At 48.8% G+C, this 27,080-nt stretch overlaps 1 protein-coding gene across 2 annotated transcripts in view; it reads right to left on the bottom strand.

Moving 5' to 3' along the window:
* Positions 1 to 26,817, bottom strand: part of GART (phosphoribosylglycinamide formyltransferase, phosphoribosylglycinamide synthetase, phosphoribosylaminoimidazole synthetase) — a 34,217-nt gene extending 7,400 nt beyond the window's left edge. The window contains exons 1-16 of one of the 2 annotated variants that reach the window (XM_056109221.1): positions 26,733 to 26,817; positions 23,136 to 23,286; positions 19,019 to 19,114; positions 17,829 to 18,003; positions 14,695 to 14,806; positions 13,900 to 13,968; positions 13,065 to 13,190; positions 12,819 to 12,906; positions 12,174 to 12,259; positions 11,139 to 11,307; positions 9,006 to 9,237; positions 5,818 to 5,912; positions 5,194 to 5,303; positions 4,347 to 4,545; positions 2,268 to 2,519; positions 1,609 to 1,761 (exon numbers count right to left, since the gene is read on the bottom strand). In XM_056109221.1, the coding sequence (XP_055965196.1) occupies positions 1,609 to 1,761; positions 2,268 to 2,519; positions 4,347 to 4,545; positions 5,194 to 5,303; positions 5,818 to 5,912; positions 9,006 to 9,237; positions 11,139 to 11,307; positions 12,174 to 12,259; positions 12,819 to 12,906; positions 13,065 to 13,190; positions 13,900 to 13,968; positions 14,695 to 14,806; positions 17,829 to 18,003; positions 19,019 to 19,114; positions 23,136 to 23,286; positions 26,733 to 26,816 (2,197 nt within the window). In that variant the 5' untranslated portion in view covers position 26,817. Of the gene's footprint in view, positions 1 to 1,608; positions 1,762 to 2,267; positions 2,520 to 4,346; positions 4,546 to 5,193; positions 5,304 to 5,817; positions 5,913 to 9,005; positions 9,238 to 11,138; positions 11,308 to 12,173; positions 12,260 to 12,818; positions 12,907 to 13,064; positions 13,191 to 13,899; positions 13,969 to 14,694; positions 14,807 to 17,828; positions 18,004 to 19,018; positions 19,115 to 23,135; positions 23,287 to 26,413; positions 26,473 to 26,732 lie in introns of those variants that run through there. The other variant, XM_056109222.1, reaches the window with a different exon arrangement.
* Between the last annotated feature and the right edge of the window lie 263 nt (positions 26,818 to 27,080).

The following is a 27,080-nucleotide window of genomic DNA, read 5'->3' as shown; positions in this document are numbered from 1 at the left end:
GCTCAGGGGACCCTGTGGGGTGCTGGGGATCTAACCCAGGCCGGTCATCCTCTTCAGGCTCCTGTCCAGCCCACATCGAACAGCGGGAGAACAGTCAGCCTCTGTAACAGCATTAGGTCCCGGTTACTTTCCTCGCCTCAGCCCCTCCCTGGCTGGCTGCCTCAGTGGGCCCCCAAGACCTCACTGGGAGAAGCCCTGATTTGCTGCCATCTCGTCTCGTCTGCTCCTCTGGGCCACACGTTGGTGACGCGGAGAGCAGGCACAGTCCGTGAGAACAGAGATGGGCCTGCCTCTCGCCCCCAACCCCAGCCATTTCCTTGTACCAATGCAGTCTCCGAGGCTGGAGTTTAGATTCACTTTTTTCCCCGTCACCCACTCCCTGAGTTTCCTTGCGGGACGCACCGCCCTCCCTCACTGTGCTGCCTCTGGACCAACTCAGAAACACTCTGGGCTGCACCAGCTATGCTGCCCACTGCAAGGGCGAGCCCACTTTGCTTCTGCTTTGGGGCCAGACCCAGAGGTGCTCAGGGGACCCCCAAGTGCTGTCAGGAGTGACCTGGGGTCAGATGTGTGCAGAGCAGCCCCTTGACCCCTGGCGTCTCTTAAACCCCATCTGTCTTGGAGAGGCCACCGTGCCTGCTCCTCCCAGGAACTCCTCACCCTTGCATGCCCCATTCCACCTCTCCCACTCTCCATCCTGCCTCCTGCTTGGGTGAGACCCTCCCTCTCTCCTTTCAGGAACTCCTCACCCCCCTTTCCCCCCCCCCGCCCCCACCCCACTCAGGAACTCCTCACCCCTGCGTGCCCCATGACCATCTCTCCCACCCTCTACCCTGCCTCCTGCCTGAGCAGGACCCTCCCTCTCCCCTTCCAGGAACTCCTCACCCCTGTATGCATGCCACTTCTCCCTCTACCCACCCTGCCTCCTGCCTGGGCAGGAACCTCCCTCTCCCTCTCCCTCTCCCCTTCTAGGAACTCCTCACCCCTGCGTGCATGCCACCTCTCCCTCTCTCCACCTTGCCTCCTGCCTGGGCGGGACCCTCCCACTCGCCTTGTATCACATGCCTCTCCCACTCTCCACCCTCCAAAGCCACCCCATTCTCCTCAGGGCCTGGGGCACGCTCAGGGCTCTCATGTGCTTTGTGGGTGTCAGACCCTGTATGCTCTGTGGAGCCACTGCACACAGCGAGCCCATCTGGCAGCTGTGCTGTCCATGACCCCCACGACCAAAGCGGGTGACCGCCAGTGAGCATACGGTCGGCTGTGATCCCCGTTGTGGCAGCAACAAAAAGGGAAGGGAAGGAGGAGTCACCTACTGCTTCTAAGTTTTCCACCCGCCATCCCATGTGCACTATTTGCCCATAGACATTTCTCCCATAATTGCACACCCCCCCAAACTAGTTTACTGAGATTTTTTTGGGTTTTTCGGCCACACCTGGTTCAAGGGGCCATATGGGATGCCAGGGAGTGGACCCAGGTTGGCTGCGTGCAAGGCAAATACCTTACCTGTTGTACTACGGCTCTGGTCCCACTCCAAGCCCCCCCCCCCCCCCCTCCCCCCCGCCGCAAGCCGTTTTTCTGAATGGAAGTTCCTGTTAGCAGGCTTACCTAACTGTACTCCTAGTGCCTGAGGGAGGACGCGGGGGATGTTTTCCAGCAATCCCCCACCGGTGATATGGGCAAAGGCCTTGACGCGTCCGGAGCATAGGACAGGTAACAGGGAGCGGCTGTAGATTCTGGTGGGCGTCAGTAGCAAGTCCCCTGGAGACGAGAGGGGGAAGATGACAACAGAGGCACAAATATACAGATACCACAGAGGGGGCCAGAGAGAGAGAAGAGCAGGTAGGGTGCTGGCCTTGCACAAGGCCTCCTTGGGTCTGACGGTGCTCAGGGAAGCACGTGTGGTGCAGGGCAGGAAGAGGGCAGGGCGTGCTCCAGGGAGGCACTCTCTCTGCACTTCCTTGGAGACTTTTTCTTTTGCTCTTCAAAAGAGATGTTTAGGGGTTACTCCTGTCTCTGCACTCAAGAATTACCCCTAGCAGTGCATGCGGGGGGACCATATGGGATGCCAAGGATCAAATCTGGGTCCTACCTGCTGTACAATCACTCCAGCCCAGACATTGAGTTTTTCTCCTTAATTTAATCCACTCCCTTTTCTTTTACCGCCTCCCCCCCATCTGTAGAAGATCCCGTCATCTGCAACACTGTTCCTGGTGAAACATCCATGTGGCAGGGGACATTGGAGCATGTGGCCTGAGCGTGCTCACCTAGGGTCTGGGCCCCACAACCGCTAGGCGCTGGAGAGGAGTACTGGAGGGCAGATCTCTCCACGATCTTCCTCACCAGGCTGAACCCGTTGCTGTGAAGGCCCGACGAAGCGACACCGACCACGACGTCCCCCTCAGCGATGCTGTCCAGGCGCGGGAGCTGCTGATTCCGCTCCACGGCGCCCACGGCAAAGCCCGCGAGGTCATACTCTCCGGGCAGGTACATGTCAGGCATTTCTGCTGTTTCCCCGCCTGGCAAGAAGAAAACATGATTAAGACCGCGCATCACCCACCCTAGGCCTGGCAGGGCGGCAGACACGTGCTCTGTGGCAGTATTGTGGAGACCCCCCGCCTGCCCAAGAGGACTCCATGTGGCCAGCCATGATTCCAGAGGACACGGCGATCAGATGAGGGAAGCCTGAATGCCGCCCACTCATTCCAGGTCCAAAGGTGCTGGGGGGACGGCGCCAGAAGCAAGCACTCACTCTTTGCATGATGGATCCCTGGGCCTGCCGCGCCCCCAGAGCACTGCTGGGAGCGGCCCCTTTTCTCCCAAACTGTAAAGTACTTTCACGAAACGAGAGCTTGGCTCAAGATGTCATTTTAGCGACAGTCTCAGAAGTGCTTTTTGGGTCAGAATGGCACAGTGGGCGTGCCATTGCAGGTGGCTGACTGGGTTAGATTCCTAAGCCCAGAGCCAGGAGTGACCGCTGAGCATCACCAGGTGTAATCCAAAAATAAAGGAAAAACAAACAAAACCAAGTGTGCTCAGATGTTACTGGTTCTGTGCTGGGGAAGTATTCCCAGTCAAAACTAAGTCTCCTTTGTGCAATACAAGCGCTCAGCCCCTTGGGCTATCTCTCTGGCCCTCGAAAATACCCTCCCTTGGGCTGGAGAGACAGGACAGCAGGAAGGGCACATGTCTTGCACACGGCCAACCTGGGTTTGATCCCTGGCATCCTATGTGCTTCCCCAAGTCCGCCAGGAGTGATTCCTGAATAAAGAGCCAGGAGTAACCCCTGAGCACGAGCAAGTGTGGTTCTAAACCAAAAATCATAAAAAAAAAAAAAAAGAGAAACACTTTCATTTGTTCCTTTGAATCTCTCTCTTTTTTCCCCTTGGAATCTCTTGAATTGCCACATGATGGTAGCAGCTGAGAGACGTCACTTCCCAGGACCGCCAAACTCCAAGGCCATGGTCTAAAAGGCATCCATCATTCAGATCAGGGACCATATTGTGTGAACAACCTGGAAATCTAGGCAGCAAACGTAAATTCTAAAATATGGAAAAAAATAAAATTTATTCTGGGTTGATATTTGTCCAGTGACCATAATTCAAGTTTAGATAAGCTAGTATTTTTATAACCATAATTCAAGTTTAGATAAGCTAGTATTTTTATAAAGTCTAGGCACAGTTTTTTTTTTGTCTTTGGGCAAAACCCAGAGATGCTCAGGGGTTTACTCCTGGCTTTGCACTCAGGAACTACTCCTGGTGGTGTTCAAGGGACCATATGGATTGGCCACATGCAAGGCAAATGCTCTAAGTGCAGTATTATCTTTCCAGCCCTGTATTTTTTTCCATTCTATTTTTGGAGTGTGTGGGAGGCCTCCCCAGTGGTGCCAGGGGCCCCAAAAGGCTGGAGATTCTGCTGGGGCCTGTAATGTCCAGCATGTGGCCCAGCCTTGCAGCTTGCTCCCCAGGCCCTCCCACGTGCAAGGCACAAATGCCCCCATTGAGCTACATTCCTGGTCCCACACTCTCTCCCCTTCTTGTGGGCCTAGGTCAGGATTTGGCACCCAAAGGCCTCTACTGTCATACTAGTCAGGAGAACCCCTGTCTTGTCTGGAGGCAGTGACCCAGAAAGATGGGTGGGAATAGGTGGGTCAAGGACAAGGGCAAAGACAAAGTCTTGCGTCAGTCCCAGAGTGGGAGTCAGGGAGAGGAAACCCTTGTACCAGGGCCAAGTGTCCCAGGGGGCGTCAGAAAGACACTTGCGGCTCCTTAGACGGGCACTGACGGCCACTGCACACAGAGCTGACACACTAGGAAGGGCAGGAGGCGGAAATGGAGGGACCGTACCAAGCAGAGCACACCCAGCTTCTTCGCACGCTTTAGCGATTCCAGCGATGACAACCTCAGCTGTCCCGAGGTCAAGTTTTCCACAGGAAAAGTAATCAAGGAAGAAGAGGGGTTCTGCTCCTTGGGCCAGGATATCGTTCACGCACATAGCCACCAAATCTTGACCAATGGTGTCGTGCTTATTACACAACTGGGCAATCTGCAGGGGACAGCACAGACCCTGGCATAAGAGAAGCACCTCCCGATCCCTTTCCTCCTTTCTAAGTTTCTGTTTTGTTTTTGGGTTCATACCCAGCGATGCTCAGGGCTTACTCCTGGTGGTGCTCAGAGGACCATCTGGGATGTGGAGGAGTGAACTCACGGAGGGCATGTGCCAGGCATGTGCCTTACCTGCTGCACTATCTCTCTCACTTCTCCCTTTTCTTCCTTTCTGTGTGCAGCGCTGGGGAACAAAGCCAGGGTTTCACATCTGTGAAGCGTGGGACTTGGCCCACGACTCAAGAACTCCCTTAAGATTTCCATGCGGACACAACCTCCAGAGCATTGTCAGAAACGAGCCGATGGGCCTGCGTGCGGGCAGTACAGCAGGTCGGGCACTTGCTTTGTGCACATCTGACCCGGACTCATTCCCCGGCACCCCATATGGTCCCTCAATCCCACCAGCACTGATCTCTGAAAGCAGAGCCAGGAGTATAAGTCCTGAGCATCACCAGGTGTGGCCCCAAAAACAAACAAGGAGATAATGGGCAGGAGTTGCAGTGGCACAATATGGCTCTTTATTGAAGTGTGGCTCTTCAGTTCCGCACACAGTTCCCCCCTTTCACACTCACGACACTGATTGCTTTACCTTCAGTTTAGTTCCAACACCGTCTGTTCCACTGACCAGAAGAGGGTCCTTGAAACCAGCTGCTTTCACATCGCAGAGGCCGGCAAAGCCTCCGAGATTCACATCACAGCCTGTTGGGGAAAGGAAGACTGAAGGTGAAGATCTCCACTGCTCTCAAGTAGTAACAGTGAAAACAAGCCAGTTTGCCTCAGAGCAGGGGAGGGGACCAAAAGGAACTGACAAATAACGTGATCAAATATTAAAGAAGCAGGCCTCCGTCTTGAGTTTGGCATCCTGGATAATAGCTTTTCCTGGCCAAGGAGCTGGCTCCAGGGCTGAGCACATGCTCTGCACGTTGAGAGGCTTGGGCTTCATCCTCAGCACTGCATAGTCCCCCAAGTTTGGAGTCAGGCATAGCCCTTGGGCGCAGCTGGGTCTGGGCCAAAATTGAAAAAAAGGGAAAAAAAAAAAGCCTTTTTTCTTAGTATTAGGAGACAAGGAAGCAAATTTGGACAAGGGTTGGCAAAGACTTAGAACAAGTGGGCATTAATCTGGCATTTATATTTTCCCCCAGTAAAATATAAAACATTTATCAGTTTATAATGTCTGCCAGCTCAAGAACTAGCAGAGGAGGCTAGAATATACCTGGTCTGGAGGTTCTGTTTGCAAAATTACGAATTTTCTTGATTAGCGTATTTCCAGCTATAATGTCGACACCAGAATCCTTATAGGTCATGCCCCTAGAGAGTTAAAAAACAAAAAACAACAATAAACTGCGTGCCTGGGGAATTTAAAGTATTATTTAAAGCAGAAGACATTCCTAATAATTTTTATATCCCCTATGGTGCCATCCTGTCCATGAATTCTCATTCCTCTGTCTAGGGCAGGCCCGGGGAACTGAAGTTTATTTAAACCACTTTATAATTTACTTAATTTTCTCATCTCTACTGAAAACTGTTCCTCTAATTTAACTCCCCGCTCCACTCCCCCAAAATACTTCTCATAGCTAGTTTAACAGACTGGTATTTTTCCATCCACCATTCTCTGTTCAGTTTTGGTGTGGGAAGGAATGTTGAAACTGAGCCCAAAAGTAACAGGGCCCACGGGTGTGGGTGAGTGGAGAATCATGCCTTGCCCATGAGGGCCCTGGGTTCAATCCCTGGCACCACCACTTTATAGAAATTAGGATTACAGAGCAGAGGATACAACTCAGTGGGAAACCATATGTTCTGAGAGGGCTGCGCATGAGGACACACACACACATACACACACACACACACACACACACACACACACACACACACACACACTCTCTCTCTCTCTCTCTCGTAGGAATCCTGAGATAATTAAGCTGAGCTGCTGGTGACAAGAGCAAATTCTACCCTTATAGCTTTAGTTTCTTTATAATTAAGAATAAGCTAGACAATACGCTCTTCAAAAAATCATCTTCGCTGTAGAACATGTTGGGGACCACATTAGTGAACGGCAAGCTTGAGAACCAGCAACTTTGGCTTACTGGGATACATGAAGTTTTACTAGAAACAAGATGTTAAGGTACAAATAAAGCTGAGACATTTGGCAGTGCATGCCCCTCCCCCCACCCCAGTGAGGCCAGCATCAAAGCTTCGCTAGAGGAGTTCTAGCTAGTGAAATCTTTGTTTTCAACCTGGCTAGCACAGCCACCTGTGTTTGTTGAAACCTCTACACTCTGACAAGTATGGAGTGGCCTGGCAGCCCAAGCACTGCAGAACCTCAAAGCTTTCATGGCCAGGAGCATCACCAGAGCACTGAGAGGCACCAGAGGGTACACCCCAATTAAAATACTAAAATCGAAAATGTTGGCATAGCAGTTTCATTAGTATTTTTTCTTTTTGGTGGGGGAGGGGTGGTATGGGCTATACCTGTGTGTGCTCAGGGCTTAGTCCTGACTCTGCTTTCAGGGATCACACTGCAGGAACCAGGGGGCCGGGATCAAACCTGGGCCTGCTATGTGCAAGGCAAGCACCTTACCTGATGTACTACCATATCTTTCTGGCCCTAAGATTTTGTTTGTCACACCTTGTGGTGTGCAGAGGTCATTCCTGATTGTGTCTGGGGGGAACCGATGTGACAGGAACTGAACATGGGTCTCTGTGTGCAAAGCAGCACACTCAGCCCTTTGAACTAACTCCCCATCCCAGTTTCTTATGATTTTGGGGTTTGGGGCCACACCCAGTGGTGCTCAGGGGCTACTCTTAATACTGCACTCAGGAATCACTCCTGGTGGTGCTTGGGGGACCAAACGGGATGCCAGGGATTGAACCTGGGTCTGTGTGCATGGCAAGACACCCCCCCTCCCCACCCCCCCAGCTCTTAGTTTAAAACTTTAGAAATCTGCCAATCAGGGCTGGGGGATAAAGTAAAGTAAAGTAAAGGCCCTCCCGTTGATCGTCGATTTGCTCGAGCGGGCCCAGTAACGTCTCCATTGGAGACTTGGTTGTTACTGTGTCTGGCATATTGAATACTCTCAGTAGCTTGCCGGGCTCTCCGAGAGGGGCGGAGGAATCGAACTCGGGTCGGCCACGTTGGCCGCGTGTAAGGCGAATGCCCTACCCGCTGTGCTATCGCTCCAGGGCTGGGGGATGTGTGTCAGTAATAGAGTGTATGTCTCATGGATGAAGCCCTGGGCTTGTTCCCTGGTACCACACATAGAAAAAAAGAGCTGTCTTAAATGTAGTATCTACTTAAGAAATCAAAACGTCCACATTTCAAGTAGTAATTTATTGATTGTTCGAAGGAATAGCTAGCCACATCAGTAATGAGTAAGGAATCACAAATACAGTTCACGTAGTGACAAAGAGTCTCAATATTTACAGTATAATCCAATTAAATTACAAAATTAACGATTGCTACTTTTCATTTTGATTTTTTTGATAAAACCAAGGACCATGATAGTAGCACTGTAGCACTGTCCTCCCGTTGTTCATCGATTTGCTCGATCAGGCCCAGTAACGTCTCCATTGTAAGACTTGTTGTTACTGTGTCTGGCACATCAAATATGTCACGGGTAGCTTGCCAGGTTTTGCCGTGCGGGTGAAATACTCTCAGTAGCTTGCCGGGCTCTCCGAGAGGGGCGGCGGAATCGAACCCGGATGAGAAAATGAAGTAAATTATAAAGTGGTTCGACCAGGTTGGCTGCAGCCCATGATATGTGTAACAAATTAAGTAATTACCACCCCCCCCTGCCCTGCAAGTACGTGTGCATGTGTGTGGGCTGCCAGTCTGCTCTACACCAGGTACACATCTCCATCGCTTGGGAATAACAGACAAATCAACATATAGCTAATGTATGTCGTGTAAGAAAGAATCCTTACTATTGCCATAGTTTTGCTAAACTTCTCAAATGCAAAGTTGCCATCAAGTTTTTATTAACCCTAATTTCACTTGAATACTTTTATTGGTGAGGATGGGGAGGGTGATGCATATGTGGAAGTGTTCAGGGGTTATTCCTCACTCTGCACTCAGGAAGTATCCTGGTGGGCTAGGATGCTGGGGATTAAACCCGAGCCGGCCCCACACAAGGCAAACGCCCTACCTGGTGGACTATTGCTCGGGCCCCTTAAGTATCTTTGTACCTAGTTTTGACTCAGTCCAAATACAGAGCGATCAGTGGGTTGGCAGAGCTAACAGATTTCTCTTCTCTTTGGGGCCAGTGTCAAGGACTGAACTCAGGGCCTTACACGTGCAAGCCAAGTGCTCTTTCTGAGTGAAACCCCTGTCATAAGACTTCTCTCCAGAGTCTGTGGATGCTACTCTGAGGCTGGGCTGCCTTCATCCAGGTTAGCGGGATTTACCTGGTCTGTTGGAGGAATGCTATGGCGCGAGAACCGATGTCCTTCCTGTAAACGGCTCCCTCGAAGGCCACAGTCGCCAACCCTCTGCTGGCCTCCTGCTGGGCCGAGATGAGATCTTTCTGAATGGAAGTCACAGCGAGGACTCGCCCCCCGTTCGTTACCACCTTGGCACCCTGGAGGGCGGTGCCCGCCTGGAACACCTGCAGCCCCAAGGCATGCGCTTCCTGGAGGCCTGGAAGAGAGCAAATGCCATGGACACGTCAGCATCGTTTGTCAAAACAGTACTGAATGCTTGTCACGTTACTGGCAGTTTCATCTTTTTTTCCCTCCCCTCAAATCTTCACCTCACGGAACTAAATCTTTCCAAGAAAACAAGTGTCTTATACGCAGCACTGACTTAATGATACGGTCAGGAGGCATGTGCTGAAAAACCTGAGACTCAAAGTTATTCCCTCCTCACAAGTCAAGCTAAAATACAACCAAAAATTAGCCCCTCTACAACAATGAATAAAATAAAGCCTGATTTTATTGCAGAAAGCTTCTTTAAAGAAAAAAAAAAGATTTCATTACTTTAAAAAAAATAAACAAAAAACTCAGTTTTCCAGATAAAGTTGCTGAAAAAATATAATCAGGTTGGGGCGACACCTTACAAGGCGGAAGTGCATGCTCTGTATTAGGGAGTGAGCCACAGGCACCACAGTATGACCCCCAAAACACAGAGCAGCGAGCTGTTCCTCCCACACTGTCATGGATGTGATTCAAGAGGTATCAAGAAAAAAAGGGGGAACAAAAATAGAAAAAAAGAAAAAAGGTAGCAGGACCTGGAACACAGCTTAAAGGGCTGTTCTGTTTTGGGGCCACAGCAGCCAGGCACAGGCTCTACTCCTGGCTCTACACTCAGGAATCACTCCTGGTGGGCTCAGGCAACCACACAGGATGCTGGGGATTGAACCTGGGTTGGCTGTGTGCAAATCAAACACCCTACCTGCTGTGCTATCCACTCTGCCCATCTGGCATTTTCAACCACATTATTTACCACTGCTTAGCTAAATGCCATACCTCCTCTACGGCTGATCCCTGAACAACGGGGGTGCACAGGTATTAACCCCCCACACCTACTTAGGTTGAAACCGTGACCATGACTTCTGATTAACCTCCAAACCAACCCAATCACCTGCTGTGGTGGATATCCCAACAGATAACTAGCTAGGACCACGCACTTCATGTTACCGTATTCTTACAAGCAAGCTATTAAAGAGAAAATACTAAGAAAGCCCTGAGACAAAATACAAGTACAAGTTATTGGAAGAACCTGTGTGTCAGAACATGAGTTTGAAGCCACACTGCTCAAAATCACTGACAGCGCTGGAATTGTATGCCGCAGCCCGTAAGCTGGAGATTCCCATCTCTCTGCAGTGCTTCCCAATCCGTCAGGGGGGTCATGCCATGGCCCACCCACCGACTATCCTGGGATCCCAGCTGGCTGCCAGCTGACAATCGCTGGGAACCTCATCTGCCCTGCCGTCTCTGGGGTCTCAGAGGGCGGCAATGAAAGGTGTCGGGGGCTTCCTGGAACCTGACCAGCATGCTTCAGGCTCCCTGAGCGGGAAGAAACAGGGAGAGCTGGACCCTAAACACAGGCATTTGGGGGACGGGAGCAGGTGCTCTGCAAGCACAAGGCCTAGAGTCAGTCCCTGCCACTGCATTATAGCCCCCCGAACACCACCAGGGATGACCCCTGAAAACCGAGCTGGGCAGCGCCCAACCCAACACCAAAGCTGCAGCTCTGGGTATTAGAATGTGCATGTCACAAACAACACAGTGATGTTAAAAATCCTCAAAAAGTGGACTGGAAGGATAGTACAGGCAGCCAGGGTTAGGGTTAGGGCTGAAGGCCTGGGGACCACCAGAGTCCCGCTAGCACCCCCAGGGCTTACTTGTGAGCAGAGAGCCAGAAACACTTGGAGCACCACTGGGTGTGGCCCAACCACTCCCCACCTCCAAAAACGGACAGAAAAGAAAGAAAACCCCTGAGGAGTTTGACAGTGGACACCTTAGAAAAGAGCGAGCCAGGCGATCGCTAGGGGCAGTCCTCATCACACTGTGACTCAGCCTCTGGCTTTCCACACTCACCTGTGATCTCCACACCCTTGGCGTAGTCTCCAGGATAACCTTTGCTTGCCATGACAACAGTGAGAGCGGCACGGTTTTCCAGCCAGATGGGTGGAGATGTGGCCAGCCGGCCATCTAAGGTGGACTGGATCACTTCATACAGGTCACTCTGCAGAAGTGGCAGGATCACCTGGGAACACGTCATCAGGCGACAACTGAGATGCAAGCTCAGCTTCCCTCTCAGAAGCTGCATGCACCGCCCCTCCCCTGGGTTGTTTCCGGCTTTCTCAGGGATCCTCTGAGTTCCCCAAGCAACATCCCAAGGATGGCAGCTGCTCAAATCCGTCTATAAAATGGCAAAGCACATTCGCCCTCTCCAAGTTACTTAGAATACTTAGAACAATGCAAAGAGCATGAACAAATTGCATGTTCCATAGTCACAGTCACCTGAGGCCTCACCTGTGCTCAGGTGTATTCACACCAGCGCTGGGCTGATTGTGCAGGTGTGGTACCCAAGGGACCAAAGGGATGACACTATTTCAAGGCCCAGCAATTCCGAGGTTAAAACAACCTAAAGAATTGGGCAGGGGCGATAGTACAGCAGGTATGGTGTTTGCCTTGCATGTGGCCAACCCAGATTTGATTCACCGGAATCCCATATGGTCCCCGGGGCACTGCCAGGAGTGAATCCTGATTGCAGAGCCGGGAATAACCCCTGAGCATTGCCAGGTGTGGCCCCCAAACAAAAAAAACCACAAAAATCTACCTAGAATTTGGGGCCAGAGATGTAGCTCAGATGTTGAGCACTTGCCTTCATGAGTGAGGCTCGGGGTTGGAGCCCTGGTGCCACCCAAAGCAAAACAAAAACCTGGACACCTTCTAGAAAGTATGATTTGTATTTTCTTTCTTTCCTTTTGGGTCACACCTGGCTGTGCCCAGGGACCATATGGGGACCTGGGGAATGAAACCTGGGGAGGCTGTGTGCAAGGCAAGCGGCTTAATCAGCTCTGTTATTGCTCCACCCCTATACTGCATTTTTTAAAAATTATCACTCACTTGACACTCTGGATCACCAAATCGACAATTAAATTCCAGAACTTTGGGTCCATCCTTGGTCAGCATTATGCCAGCATAGAGAATACCTATGTTCAAAGAGGAAAAAACAAAACAAAGACAACAAAAAAAGAGGCAATTTACAATCAATATATTAGAACCGAGAAAATGAGAACAAACACGTCTAAACTTCCGGAACAACCGTAACATTACAATGCTGATAATAATGTAGGGGGCTGGAGTGACAGTATAATGGGTAGGTGTTAGCCCTGCATACAGCCAAACTGGGTTCGATCCCTGGCATCCCATGTTACTCCAAGCCTGCTAGGAGACCCCTGAGCACAGCCAGATATGATACCCCTCTCCCCCTACCCGCCATTAAAAAAAAAAAAAGAGGTTTCAGAGCACTAGTACAGCAGGTAGAGCACTCGTCATACCCGTATACCCATGGCCGATGCAGATTCGATCTCTGGCACCATGTGGGGTTCCCAGAGCGCTTGCCAAGAGTGACCCCTGAGCACAGAGCCGGCAGAAAGCCCTGACTACTGCCTAGGATAGCTCAAACAAATAAAGAGGTGACAATGGGGAAGGTTTGTCCCAGGGGTGTTGGGACTCTGTGGCGCCCCTGGCCCCACGGCCTGTGCTTACCCGTGTAGGGCATGGCCTCCTCACGCATTCCATCCACCGTCCTCTGCAGGATGTTGTTTTCAATCATTAGTAACAGACTCTTAGGAACCTAGGGAAGAGACGACAATGACGCCCCAACTGGCATCTGAAATACTGTCTTCTAAGCACTGCCCCAAGTACAAATGAAACAGTCCACGCCCCGAGATGGAATAAGTGCTTTAAATGATTGAACTTGGAGAAACCTCACATTCACACAGCAGGGAGTACCTGAGGAGCTGGGCAGTAGGCTCCCATGCCCCCAGTGTTGGGGCCCTGGTCCCCCTCCAGCAGCCGCTTATGATCCTGGGCGGGGGGCATGGGGGCCACAGTCCTCCCATCGGTGAAGCACAGACACTGCGGAAAACACAAAACAGACTGTTTACCCGAAACACAGTTGCGGGCAGATGCACCTTTTCCTTCTTAAAGGCTTTCTTGCTTTCTCTTTCTCACTTTTTGAATATTTTGGTTTGGGGGCCTAGTCCAGGGATGCTCAGGGTTGACTCTGGTGGGGTACAGAGCACCATATGGGGTGCCTTACCACATCTTACTATCACTCAGTTCCCCCTTTTCTTTAAACCAAGAAGTCAAAATACATACAGCCCTGCGCAGTCTATATTTAGAAGTGGAAGGTTTTACAGTCACACCCCCCATTTTGGTGGGGCTGGGGACCAAACCCAGGATTTCACCCAGGTCAGGCATGTGCCCTCCTGCTAAGTCTTGTCCTTGGTCCCAAGAGACCGTAAATTTTGAGCTGGGATAGGAAAACAAACCAAGCGAAATCTCAAAGTAAAGTGCTCCCCTGACCCAACTTTAAATACTAAAAAAAAAAGATCCTTACTGATACATGGTGTACTGCTTCCACTGGTACCCCAAATACCACATGCATCACAAATTCATTTGGCACCGCTGGGGTTGCTGCTTCTGTGGGGCCAGGGACCCCCCCCCCCAGAACCTTATTCCAAAGCTACCTCCCCTCCCTGGGGCTGATGTTCTTAAGAAGTCTTCAGTCCCCGCCAGCTGGGAGCTCAGAGGGGTATTAGTGCCTTATCCTCTGTGTACGTACAGACACCTCTTCTCCTGTAAGCAGCTCTTCAATGACAACCGTTTCTCCAGCAGCTCCAAAGGCTTTGTCCTTAGGGTACATTATGGGGAAAAAAAAGTTTACTGTTTTAATTACCTATTGTCGTTTCACATCATTTGTAGCAGGAACCAACACCATAGCATCTTAAGTTCCCTTTCCCACACTGAAGTCTTAAAGGAGCAGATGAATGGCTCCTATCTGAAGATGACAGTGACAGAGCGGGCTAGCAGTGGTGCCTGAGACCAACACCACACCCAGAGTCTCCTGGGGATTCTGTTCTGCAGTTTCAAATTAGGTAACGGAAAAATATGTTGACCACCACCTTATTACAAGTTCTGGTCACAGTTCTGCTGGCAGCCCCTAATTATCCTAAAAGCTGCCTGTGAAAATAAATTTCTCCAAGGTTTGTGTGTGTGATTCCCAGCAACCAAGATGAAAAGAATATGTCAAGTGTATTAATTATTTCACATCTCTTAGGCCCGGGACAAATACCTGTGTGCTTCTGACGGGCTGAGAACTGGTCTGCCCTACAGTGTGCAGATTTTCTCAGCAGCAGACAAGACGGGTGCCAGAACTCACTTCAAAAGAACAGACTCACGAGTTAGCACTCAGCATTGCTTGGCTGCAGTCCTCTTACTGAGACTAATGATCATACATGGTCTTACGAACAGTAACTTGCTTTTGTGACTGCGAGGAAAGGCTTATGTTGAGGGAGATTGTGCAGACTTCAAAGTGACATTTTCAGAGAAAAGTGGCTTCTGCAGGGAATCAACCTACCTGCATAATTTCCCGCACTGCCTTGCAGGCCTCCTCTTTGCTCTTTGCAACGATCACCCCTTTCCCAGCTGCAAGACCACTGGCCTTCACAACCAAAGCAGGGAAGTCTGCGCTGTTAAGACGAAGCAAAAGTCAGTCCCCAATAAATCCCCCAACTTAAACGTGGAAAAGGGCTAAGTAGCTGGTGTATGCTCAGCAAGAACTGGAGAGTAGAAAGATACACGCCGCAACTGCACCCTTTTGAGTCATTCACTTCCAGTATATTGTTTTGCTGCCAAGATTTCCCCCCTTTTGTTTCGATCTTACTGTAGACCAATTTTGCTCTTTCTCCAGGCGAGGTCTTACAAAGGCGAAAGCTTTGAAAAATAAAACAGTTGCACCTCTACCGAGGTCACGAGTTGCCTCCCACGAGCCGCTCTCTGGCACAGCCATGGCTCTAGAGGCAGGAAAGTGAATGGTCCATGCGTTAAACTATGGGACCATGCCTCCCCGGAGGGAAAGGGTGTTGCTCCCTTCCGCCTCCCCCCCTGCCCCCCCAGCAGCAAGGTGGCTGCCGTCTCAGAGCTTATAGGAAAGCCAGGTATGAGCCGGCAGTGGCGGGGGCAACTGCAGTCTCATGGGAAGGGAGGCGGTAACAGCTCGTCCTTCACGCCCTACCGAGGTCATGAGCTGCCCCCCACCAGTGGCTCTCCGGCACAGCCATAACACCAGACGCACAGAAACCAATCTCGTAATTATCTGGCTCTTTGCAGAAATGCCAAATCATTATATGATTCTCATAACCAGCTATAAAAACTAGCTCCCGGAAGAGAACAGTGCAGTCTCCTGCCCCCCCGCGCCTGGCTGTTCTTGCCGGGGCCCCTTGGAGGGGAGCGGGTTGAGCTTTCCTCCCCGCCCCGACCAGGGCTCTGGCAGTCGAAGACCTCTAGGACCAGCCACCACCATGCTGAGACCACTTTCCGCACACCTGAAGGTACCGGCAGAGGAACAAAGGCAAGCGGGTCCCGGGACCGAGATCTCCAAGCCTACTCGGATTGGGGCTGAGCATCCTCTACCCAGATCCTCCGAATTCCAGTAGGTGGGGGTCACACCCACCAACTGGCCCCCTGGCGCCGTGTAATTCCATCAACGGCCAAGACTCAGAGACTATAAAAACCAGTTCCCGGAACCGTGCTGCGCGACATCTTATTATCTCATTTCTACTTTGGACAAACTGGCAGGCTACCAAATGTAACCTGCCCACACGGCAGAGTCTGGCAAACTCCCCGTGGCGTACCCAATATGCCAAATACCAGTAACAATGATGGGTCTCATTCTCCTAAAGAGCCTGAATATAGAACTTTCTTAAAAATCTCAGGGCTAGGATGAAGGAGACGTTACTGGGGCCTGCTCGAATAACAGGATGGTCGTCGTGAACCAGCTATAGAAAACAAAGTATTTCACAATGCCTTTTCAGCAATTCTGATTGTTGGGGGGGGAATTCTAAACAATAATGGTGCATCTTTTGTCGAAATAATGAATGTAATTAATGTAGAGAAGAGTGGAAATCATCTGCCTCACAGGCATTGGTAGGGTTGGGAGGGGGGCATATTGGGGTTCTTGGTGGTGAAAAATGAGTACTGAAGGGAAAGGTATTTGATCATTGTATGACCGAGACTTAAATTTGAAAGCTTTGTGACTTTTCCCACAGTGATTCAATAAATAAATATAAGAAAAAAAATTAAATTATGAAAACCAAACCAAAACAAAAAAAACCCCAGTTGCACCTAGCAAACATGGAGTGATCTTTAAAACACTAAGCAGTGAACTGCATTTGCATTCAAGTGAAAGATGTAGCCATGGGAGTCCAATACAAGCCTGGACAAAGACCACTTCTAGAAATTCTTCATAGGGACTGGGATGAGACTAGAAATCTGAAGAGTGTAAGTAACTAACAAATTTATTACTTACAGAAGGCATCTGGTGACTAGGAAATAATAATGTTAAGTGTCTAAGAAGTCCTGTAAGATGAAGAATGAAACTGTACCAACTAAAAGGCACTTACACTACTTAACAGGGAGACATGTCAACAGAAGGGACAAAGTCACATATCTACCAACATTCAACTGCTCAAGATTTTCTATAAAACAGAACAAAGAATGTTTGAGATTCAAAGTCAAGAGCAGTAGCAGAATGCCAAGACGTGATTCTTTCCTCTCCTTAGTTATTAATGAAATATGGTTATGTTTTAAAAGGCCACTGACTCTGTCAATTAGGCTGTGAAATGCCTGGCTACAGAACCAAATATACTTCCCCCCTAGAAAATGCAAGTAATAAATATTTAAGTAATTCATTCTTTCTACAAGGGCACGACTGTGCAATTACATTGTTTAAAATGCCACTTTACTGTGATGTTGGAAAAACACAGCATTACACTATCAGTTGCTTTCCATAAAGTTGCGACACAAGAGTGACCTGCAGGTACGGTCCAGGCTTATGACTCTGCAGTCAAGTGTACCCAGCAGCCTTTTTATGAAGATGGCGCTGAAAGCCAAGGAAGCCCCTGCCTCTCCCAAAGTTGAAGCCAAAGCCAAAGCTTTGAAGGCCAAGAAAGCAGTGCTGAAAGGCGTCCACAACCAGAAAAAGAAAAGAGCTGCACGTCATCCACCTTTCAAAGATACAAAATGCTACGTTTATGCTGAGACGGCAACTCAAATACCCTGAGAAGAGTGCCCCCAGGAGAAACAAGCTTGACCATTATGCCACCATCAAGTTTCCTCTGACTACTGAGTCAGCCATGAAGAAGATAGAAGACAACAACACACTTGTGTTCATTGTGGACGTCAAGGCCAACAAGCACCAGATTAAACAAGCTCTATGACATTGATGTAGCCAAGGTCAACACCCTGATTAGGCCTGATGGAGAGAAAAAGGCGTATGTTAGGCAGGCTCCTGATTATGACGCCTTGGATGCTGCCAACAAAACTGGGATCATCTAAACAGTCCAGCAGGCTAATCCTAAACCCAATTTGTTTTCACCATAAAAAAAGGTATGCCTAGCATGTGTGAGGCCCAGGGTTCGATGCCTGGCCACATGCACACACGCCCCGTTTCTTATAACAAAACCTCTATCCTCCAGGTAGTCTTCTGCATACCTCATAACGAAGTTGCAGGCATCTTCCACTCTGGTGAAGGCTCTCCACCGTGCAGTTGGGATGCCATGTCGGTCCATAAACTCTTTGGCAAACTTTTTGCTGGATTCTAATTGAGCTGCTTCTGCTGTAGGGCCAAAGCATCGAACTCCTGCAGTGGTCAGATTCCCAACAATTCCTAGGGACAGAGAGACAAGCAGCCACGGTGAGCCAAGGTCCCGGCAGGAAATGGTCCATCAAAAATTTGAATTTTCAAGGGAATTTGGGACGAGACTAAAATCGACACTGAAAAAATGCAGGTAATCGATGGCAGAGAATAAACTTTGCATGATTTCACTCTTTTTAATTTTTTTTGGTGGGGTGGGGGAGGAGACACATACACCAGGTGGCACTCAGGGGCTATTCCTGGTTCTGTGGTCAGTAGTGACCCCTGGCAGTGGGATCATAGGGGGTGCTGGGGATTTGAACAGGCATCAGTGGGGTCTAACAAAGCAAGTACCTGTACTAATTCCCTGGCCTCATGTTTTCTTATTGTTTTAAAATAATTTACTCCCTTGCCAGGGACCCCCGATGTTCAGGCTGTAAGAATCACCCCAGCTCATGTGCTCTTCTGGGAAGCACTGTGACTTGAATGCAGGACTGCACACAGGCCTGGTTCTGGGCAGAGACATTTGCGCCCCCAACATGCGGCTCACAGCAGAGGTGTTCAGCCTCTTTACAGCTGTGCATCGTTAACAGAACCAGATAAGTCACTTGTTTAGAAAATTTCTTAAAAAAAAAAAAAGCTACTAACACATGGTTTCAATTAAACAAAAGTTGTATGTTATATTGAACTATACGGACCATTAAGTTGATTAGACAGTAGAATAAATTCTACTTTTCCTATGCCTACAAATTTTATTTTTAACTGTACCAAAGCATGGGGAAAAAAGAAAATCTAGGATTCATCCATTTCAAAAGGGTTTAAGTCCCATTTCTAATGTAATACTATGTAAAAATACTATGTAAAAATCTGCATCTAAAATGGATGGGAATAAATGAGCTCTAAGTAATGCATGTTCTTTGGGATATAACTGGGTTAGACAATGGTACTGCATATACTGTACCAACGACCACGATACTTTGGAACGTAACTGGATTAGAAATTGCTACTACATATATTGATAACATATACATATAAGCAAGGACTTTACCAGCAGCCAGAGGTGCCTCTGGTCCAACCACCACCAGATCAATCTTCTCATCTTTGCAGAACTGAGCCAGGGAAGCGTGGTCATTTACTGAGACAGCTGTGAACAGGAGAGAGAAACATACCCAACTCACAAAGACATCCTTCATGGAAACTAGCAACTAGTACTTGTTATGATCAAGGACTACGTGCTGCTGGTTTTCTTTTCTTGGCACAGATCAGTTTTACCATGGGAATTCCATAACAGCGTGCATCAGGAAAACCAGAAAGCTCAGTTGTTTGTTATCACTGTAGTCATTTGGTGAAAATTCTGGTTAAGCGGGGGCCAGAGCCATAGTACAGTGAGTATGGCACTTGCCTTGCACGAGGCTGATCTGGGTTCAAATCCCAGCATCCCATATAGTCCGCCCCCTTGATCCCGCCCCACCAGGAGTATTTCCTAAGTGCAGAGCCAGGACTAACCCCTCAATTAAAAAAAAAAAAAATATATATATATAGTAAGCGTCTCAAAAAGTCCCCAACATTTAGATCATGCTGTTCATTTCACCAGTGTGATTGGTAAACAAAAAACACAGAATAGGGGCTGATGGCTTGCTCTTCAAGCCTGTGTTCCTCCCCCCTCACATTTTTCTAAAAAAGTTTCAATAAAAACTAGTTTGCTTCACATCCACACACAAAACAAACAAAAATAAAAAAACAGGCAGGGTGCTTGTTATACTTGCAGCAGACAAGGTTAGATCCCTGGCAGCCCACAGGCAAAACAAGTGTCTCTGTACCATCTCCTGGGCCCATGCAAAGATAGGTAACCTATGAAATGAATCATTTTTCAGACCCAGCTTTGTCCTCTTACATAGAGCCTGGTAAATTTTCTTTCTTGGCACATATGCTGCCCGAGAACATATGTTGCCTGCATCTCCCCTCTTGAGACGTGTATTTTCATGCTTTCATATCTAATGCTGGGATGTGTATAGGGGCTATCTCCACCCTCGGAGAAGCCCGCCCTCTCTCGTGAATGAGTTATACACACTCTGTCTCTCCTTCCCCTCCATACCTTCAAAACCCTCCAAATAAAATCTGTTCAACTTAAAATTTTTTTTCTTTCTTGATAAGAGTTCTAAGATATAAATTAGCAACAGGACCAATTGGTTCTAAATGCTAAATGCTCCACAGGAAAGCTGGGCCAAGTCTTGCAACACACGTGCTATTTGTGATGCATTTGGGGACAAGGGCAGAGAATGTGGAGTACTCAATCCACAATCACCGATGGAGTGGGATCAGGGATGGAAACAGCATTCTAGGTTTGTGTCAGGAACATAATGGGACTCTGCAGAGCCAAGCAGCTCTGCACAAAAAAGACACAATTCTTCACTCCCAGAGAAGCGCACATTGTCTGATTTATCTCATATTATCAGTCTTGGTTCAACATGTGTCCTTTTTTTCTAGTTAGTAACTTGCGTTTATGTTCTCTCCCTAAATATCGCACGCACGTAGGCAGAATGCGTACAAGGCAAAGGAAGATAGCAGAATCCCATGCCCAGCTAGAGCTTACACTTCAGAGCTGACATTCTAAGAGGGGAGGAATATGGGAGACAGAGAAGTAAATGCAGTGGCCATGATCTAAATCAAACAAATGGGGGAGGGCATACTTTACCTAGACACAAGGGCCTGGTGCGTGCGTGCGTTTATGCCACCCCCAGCAGTGCTCAGGATTTACTCCTGGATCTGCACTCAGTATTTCTTCCTGGTAGTGTTCAGAGAACACAGATTGACTGAAACAAGGCTGATCACAGGCAAGGCAGATGACATCCTACACACTGTACTTACTAGACTCTGGCCGAGACCTCTATTTTGTTTCTTTGTTTTATTTTGCCAGTGCTTAGGGATCACTATTGATGATGCTAAGGGGACGTGTTGGGGATAAAAGCCAGGTTAGTCACATGAAGGCAGGCACCCTACCCACTGTACTATCTCTCTGCTCAAGATCTTATATGCAGGGCTGGAGTGACAGTGCAGGGGCAGGGCACTTGCATTGCACAGGGCTGAACTGCATTTGATCCCCAGCACCCAATATGTTTCCCTGTGCCCCACCACGAATGATCCCTGAGTGCAGAGCCAGTAGTAAGCCCTGAGCACCACCCGGTGTGGCCCCCCCCAAAAAACAAAGCACAAAGACCTTCTATGCTGGGACTAGAGAGACAGTGCCGTGGGTAAGGTGCTTGCCTTGAAAATGACTGACCTAGGCTCAATCCCCGGCACTCTCACACAGTACCCCGAGCTTGTCAGAAGTGATCCCTCGATTGCAGAACCAGGAATAAGCCCTAAACATGGCTAGGTTTGGCCACCAAACTAAAACCAAACAACTAAAAGCCTTATATGCTGAAGCTTGACTTGATAGGGAGTCAGTGATGCTAAGTGGGTACAAAGTCCAAGGCCACTGCGTTTGGGAAACTGCACGGAAAAAGCAGTGAAAACAAAACAAATGCTAAAAATTAAAAAGACCCAGTGAGAAATGCAGAGAGAAACCAGGTCACAAAAGACTTTGTTCTTGGTTAGTTGGCTGCAGTGGTACACTCAGGGGTTATTCCTGGCTTGAACTTCGAAGGACCATATGGTGCTAGGCAGGCAAAGCAGGTGCATTGGCCTTTGAGCAATCTCTCTGGCAAGCACAAAGGGCTTAAGGCATGTTACAGAGTTTGAGTCTTATTCTAAGTACTAAGGAAAGCCACTTAAGAGCTTAACACAGTCTATTATCTAATACAGTCCTATCCACCATTTTCACAGTGGAGCAATAATGGCTGAGGTCTATTCTGAAATTGAACGTGCCACAGCTTACATTTAACAGCACTGCTCAACTTTTCACCTCCAGAAGCACAGATCACAATGCCCTTAATCCAGGGGCCAGAGAGAGAGAAGACAGTGGGTAAGGTGTTTGCCTTAAATGCAGTCAACACGGGCTCAATCCCTGGCATCCTGTATGACTTCTGAGTGCAGAGTTAGGAGTAATACCTGAGCATTGCTGGGTGTGACTTCAAAACAAAACAAACAAATAAAAGCCTTTAATCCATACCAGACAGGAGCATTTCAACTCAGCGTTTTGTAGTTTAAGAACTGTCACGTTCAGGTGGAGGGATAGTATGGTGTGTAGGGTGTTTGCCTTGCACACGGCAGGCCCAGGTTCAATCCCTGGCATCCCATATGGTTCCCCCAGCTCTCCAGGAGTGATTTCTGAGTGCAGAGCCAGGAGTAACTCCTAGGCATTGCCGGCTGTGACCCAAAAAGCTAAAAAGCCAAAAAAAAAAAAAAAAAAAAAAGAGATTTTGGAGGCGGGAGTGATCGTTCAGGGTATTTGCCTTGAGTGCAGCCGACCCTGGTTCAGCATCCCATTATGGGACCCTGAGCACCGCCAGGAGTGATTCCTGAGTGCAGAGCCAGAAGCCAGGAATAACCCCTGAGTATAACCAGGTGTGAATCCCCTTCCCTCCCTAAGAACTGCCACATTCTAAAGAACAATTTAAAACATTTTTTGGGGGGGTCTTTCTGGGTCACACCTGGCAATGCTCAGGGGTTATTCTTGGCTCTGCACTCAGAATTTCTCCTGGCGGTGCTCAGGGGACCATATGGGATACTGGACATTGAACCTGGGTCTGCCTTGTGCCCCACCTGCTGTGCTACCACTTTGGCCCTCAAATTTAAAAGATGCCTTGGGAAAAGTATTCAAATAAGTAGCACTGCACTGCACTGTCCTCCCTTTTTCACTGATTTGCTTGAGTGGGCGCAGTAACATCTCCATCGTGAGACTTGTTACTGTATTTGGCATATTGAATTCGTCAGGGGTAGCTTGACAGGCTTTGCTGTGCGGGTGAGATCCTCTCAGTAGCTTGCCGGGCTCTCCGAGAGGGGAGGAGAAATCCAACCTGGCTCAGCCAGGGCCGGCAACAGGCAAGGCAAACGCCCTACAGCTGTGCTATCACCTCAGCCCATTCAATAAGTATTCTCAAGCATTCAAACAAGGTAACAAAGATCATTTAAATCTGAATCGCAATTAACTCATAGAGAACAACCTTCTAAAACAGTCTACCAGTCCATTTGGGCCAGGGCTTCCCTCTCAGAAACATGCTCACCAGTGTTTGAGATCTTCATGTCACAGGCAGTGCCTGCATTTCCTGGGGCAACCAACACTTGCTGGACATGGTTAGACTGTGCAAGTTTCCAAGCCAGTGCATGCTCTCTTCCTCCATTGCCAATTACAAGGACTCGGGCTGCCATTTGTGTCTGCAAAACAAGAATTCAAGACAAAAAGGAAAACTTCAGAGAAAAATAAACCAAAACCCCAGAGTTGATTCATTTTAGAATGCATATATTTTGAAATGATTTCTGGGCCAGAAGCTAGTATAATGGGTTTGGTTCCCGACAGTATGTCCAGGTGCAGTGCTGGAGGCCCCTGATCGGCTGGGGTGGCCCAGATGTCCCTGGCAAATTATCAATGGAGCAGTGCCTCCTGGGGTCCTGCCCTAGAACAATGGCCAGGTTGGTGGAGTATTACCAACCTGGTGGGAGCCTTGAGCACTGCTCGGAAGCCCCTCCCTCTCAAATTATGATTTTTAAAGGAGTAGCCAATTGCCATCACATGAAGTCCATAGTTCGTTTGTAAAAAATCAGGATGCATACCCGAAGAGCTCTATCCACACCTGCCTTTATGCTGGGAGTTGCGGCTGGCAGCTCCAATGGACCCTGTGGTGCTGGGATTTAGAACCAGATCCGCTCACAGACAAAGCATGCACCTATTCCATTAAGCTTTGGCTTCAGCCCTAGGGTGGTATTTAAAAGTGAGGTAGAGGGCAGAGATAAATCCGGGGCTATGACCAACCCATAGTTCAATCCTGGGCTCTGCGTAGGGTCCCGAGCAAGACCAGGAATGATCCCTGAGCTTTATAAAGCCAGGAGTAAGTCTGGAGCACAGTCCATCAAAATAAAATAAAAATGAAGTAGAGGGTGAGAAATTCGGCTCTAATGGGGCTCCTTGGTTCAAGTCCTGGACTCTGAACACTATTCACCTCCCAGGGTGGCTCCCATAAAAACACTGTACCAATGAAATAGGGAGGTGGGGCAGGGCAGACTAGATCTACTTTCTTATGGAATGGGGGGAAAATTAACAAGGTTCCTATACACAACTACTCTTTTTGGGCTGATCTAAACAATAGAAAACTTCAGAGATGTGTAAAAAATAAGCAGGGATGTTTTTCAATTAAAAAAATCATTTTAGGGTCACCATAAAATGAACTTTACTGGGGACTGGAGTGGTAACACAGCAGGTAGGGCGTCTGTATTGCACGCGGCTGACCCGGGTTCGATTCCCAGAATCCCATATGGTCCGAGTACCACCAGGAGTAATTCCTGAGTGTAAAGCCAGGAGTAACCACTGTGCATAGCCGGGTATGACCCCCCAAAAAAGAAGGAAAAAACTACCAATTTCATGACATTAAAACATGTTTCACCCAGCCCCCATCATTTCATGAAACAAAATCCACTCTTCTTTGGGGAGCTATATCGAAAAAAAATGGGACAGGAACAATTTGCACCTGAGCGCTCAGTTTCTGACCCCTGATTTAAGTTACAAATGTTTGGTAAGTGGCAGAGAACACCAAAATCACTCCTCAATTTGTCCTTCTTGAGTTCTGCTCAACTGATGCTGAGCAGGGCTCCTACTGGCTGTAATTTAATTTCTTCCCAATTTTTAAGGGATTCCTCACCTTGGGAGGATTATTAAAAAGAAATTTATAAACTATTAGTACCATTTGATACTCGGTAGTAAAGGCTAATAGGTCATATTTTATTACCTTGGACAAACATACTTTAGAGATAAAAAATTTCTAATAGGGAAAAGAAAAAAAAACAGTGGAATTAACAATTTTAGTTTTGGGGCCATGTCCTATCTCTGGCTGGGCCCAGGGGGCTGTTTACTGTAATGGGGGAACAAGATCCAAAGTAGTTACATGCAAGGCAAGAATCTTAAGCTCTGTACTGTCTCTCTGGTCCCAGGAATACAAAATTTACTAGTTTCCAAAGGCATTTAATTATACAGAAATCACACTAAAAAAAAAAAACACTGAAATTCGTAATTTTTTTTTTTTGAGAAGCTAGCCTTGTTAAGTGGATAAACTTTTTTGGGAGTCACACTCTGTGATCCTCTGGGGTCACTCCTGGTTCTGCATTCAAGAATCACTCCTGGTGGGGATCGAGGGGCCCTATGGGGTGCTGGGGATTGAACTAGGATGGGCAGCAAACAAAGCAAGCACCCTAGCCAATGTACTGTAAGTCAAGAACTGAAAAATACTCTTCCCTTTACCTTAACAGATGAAAGAACATGCCCAGATTAGACATGATATAGGGTTAAAGCATTTGTCTTGCAGGAAACATCTGAGCACCCTATGATTCCCCCACTCTCCATCAGCCTAGCCGTTTGACCCTGCACACCAAGCTACCAATAAGACCTGAGGTCCTGAGCCACGTGCAGAATGGGAAATCAATCCAAAGGAAACACGTGGGGTTGAGAGGTCATCAGGACTCGGTTTCAAATGTGGAATATACGGTCAACAAAAATTCAAGAGACAGCGATCACTGACAATTTGAGGAGAGAGAAATTACTCTCGTTGGTCGCTGAAACAGCATTTGGTCTTAACAAAAGGGAATCCACACCGAGGGGGAGGGCTAGGAGGACTCAGCTTCAAGACACTGCCTAAGTGTGGGTTGAAATTCTGCCCCTTCTTAGTCGGGATGCCTTGAGAAACAACTGTCCTGGATATCAAGGCCCTATAAGAATAACTTACAATTTATAAGAATCTGAGACGGCCAAAATAATTCCACTGGGGAGGGGGCCCAAGATAACTGTTGGCGGTGCTGGGTGGGTGTGGGTGGGTAATTATATGCAGTGCCCGGGATAAAAGTGTCCGCTGAAAGCAAAGCAAAAGCCTACATCTCTGGACCCTCCCTCCGGTCCCTTAATACCATTTCAAACGATTTGGTAGGGAAAATAAATGTAAAATTAGGCCCCAGTCACAAAAGTGAACTAAACGCAACGCATCGGAGAATAAGGGGGTGCACCCGATAAAAATATGTAATTGTGATAGCCCCCTAGCAAGTTACCAGACCAAAAGATCAAGGACACGAAAAGACCCGGGCAACGTGGCCAAGCATGAACGAGTGCAAAGACCCAATGCAAACTTCAGCGAAGTGAAAAAGCACATGGCCACCCCTCCACCCGCAGCACTGAGAAGTCAGGGGAAGGTCCCACATCCGTACACCACACCCCGTCCCGACACGTTCACTCCATGTCGGCGCTTCAGTTCCCAAACCCGAGCACACGTGGGACTCGACTGGGGAGCGAAAGGGTCTTACGCACCGACACCAGCGGCCCTCGAGGTCCGCAGCCGCTCCCAGAGCGCGCAGCGATCCCGTGGCGCGCCGGAAGTTTGTCTGAGACCCCGCCCAGAAGCCCCCTCTCCATTGGCTTAGCATTTGCCTGCTCCTCTTCTACCCCCTCCCTTCCCGCTCTCCTGCGCGGCGGCCCTCATGCCCGCTCTCCACCCGTCAAGGGACCCACCCCTCAGTCGCGGTTTTTGATTTAACATTGAACGATCGGATACGGCGGGACGCCTTCCGCTCCTCCCGCGAGAGCCTCCTGGGCTGCTAGGGAGGGGAGCGTCCAACGCCGAACTCACTTGGCTAAATTTGTGTTTCCAAACGGAGCAGCTACCGCCCCCATGTCTCGAGACAAGCCTGGCGACCCTATTAACATCAGGCATTGGACACAGAGGGGCTCGAGTCCTCCGGTATATGATTTAGAAGCCAAAATAAAACCGATAACAGGATGCCATTGGAGAAATAGGGATGGGGGGGAATAAAAACCGTTGTCGTACACAGTCTCGTCACTGGGGAGGGGGTGGGGCGTTATGTCTTGGTTCCCGGATGTAACCTCCCCTGATGAAACCGCTCGGCGCCACCCGGGCATGTGGGAGGCCCTGTCTGCGTGGGGGAACCCATCTCGCTCCCACTCCTCGTGGGTGCTT

This window comes from Sorex fumeus, unplaced genomic scaffold (assembly GCF_029834395.1).
Source record: "Sorex fumeus unplaced genomic scaffold, SorFum_2.1 ptg000265l, whole genome shotgun sequence".
Classification (NCBI taxonomy): domain Eukaryota; kingdom Metazoa; phylum Chordata; class Mammalia; order Eulipotyphla; family Soricidae; genus Sorex; species Sorex fumeus.
Note: the sequence above shows the minus strand (reverse complement) of the source record. Positions and strands in the feature narration are given on the sequence as shown.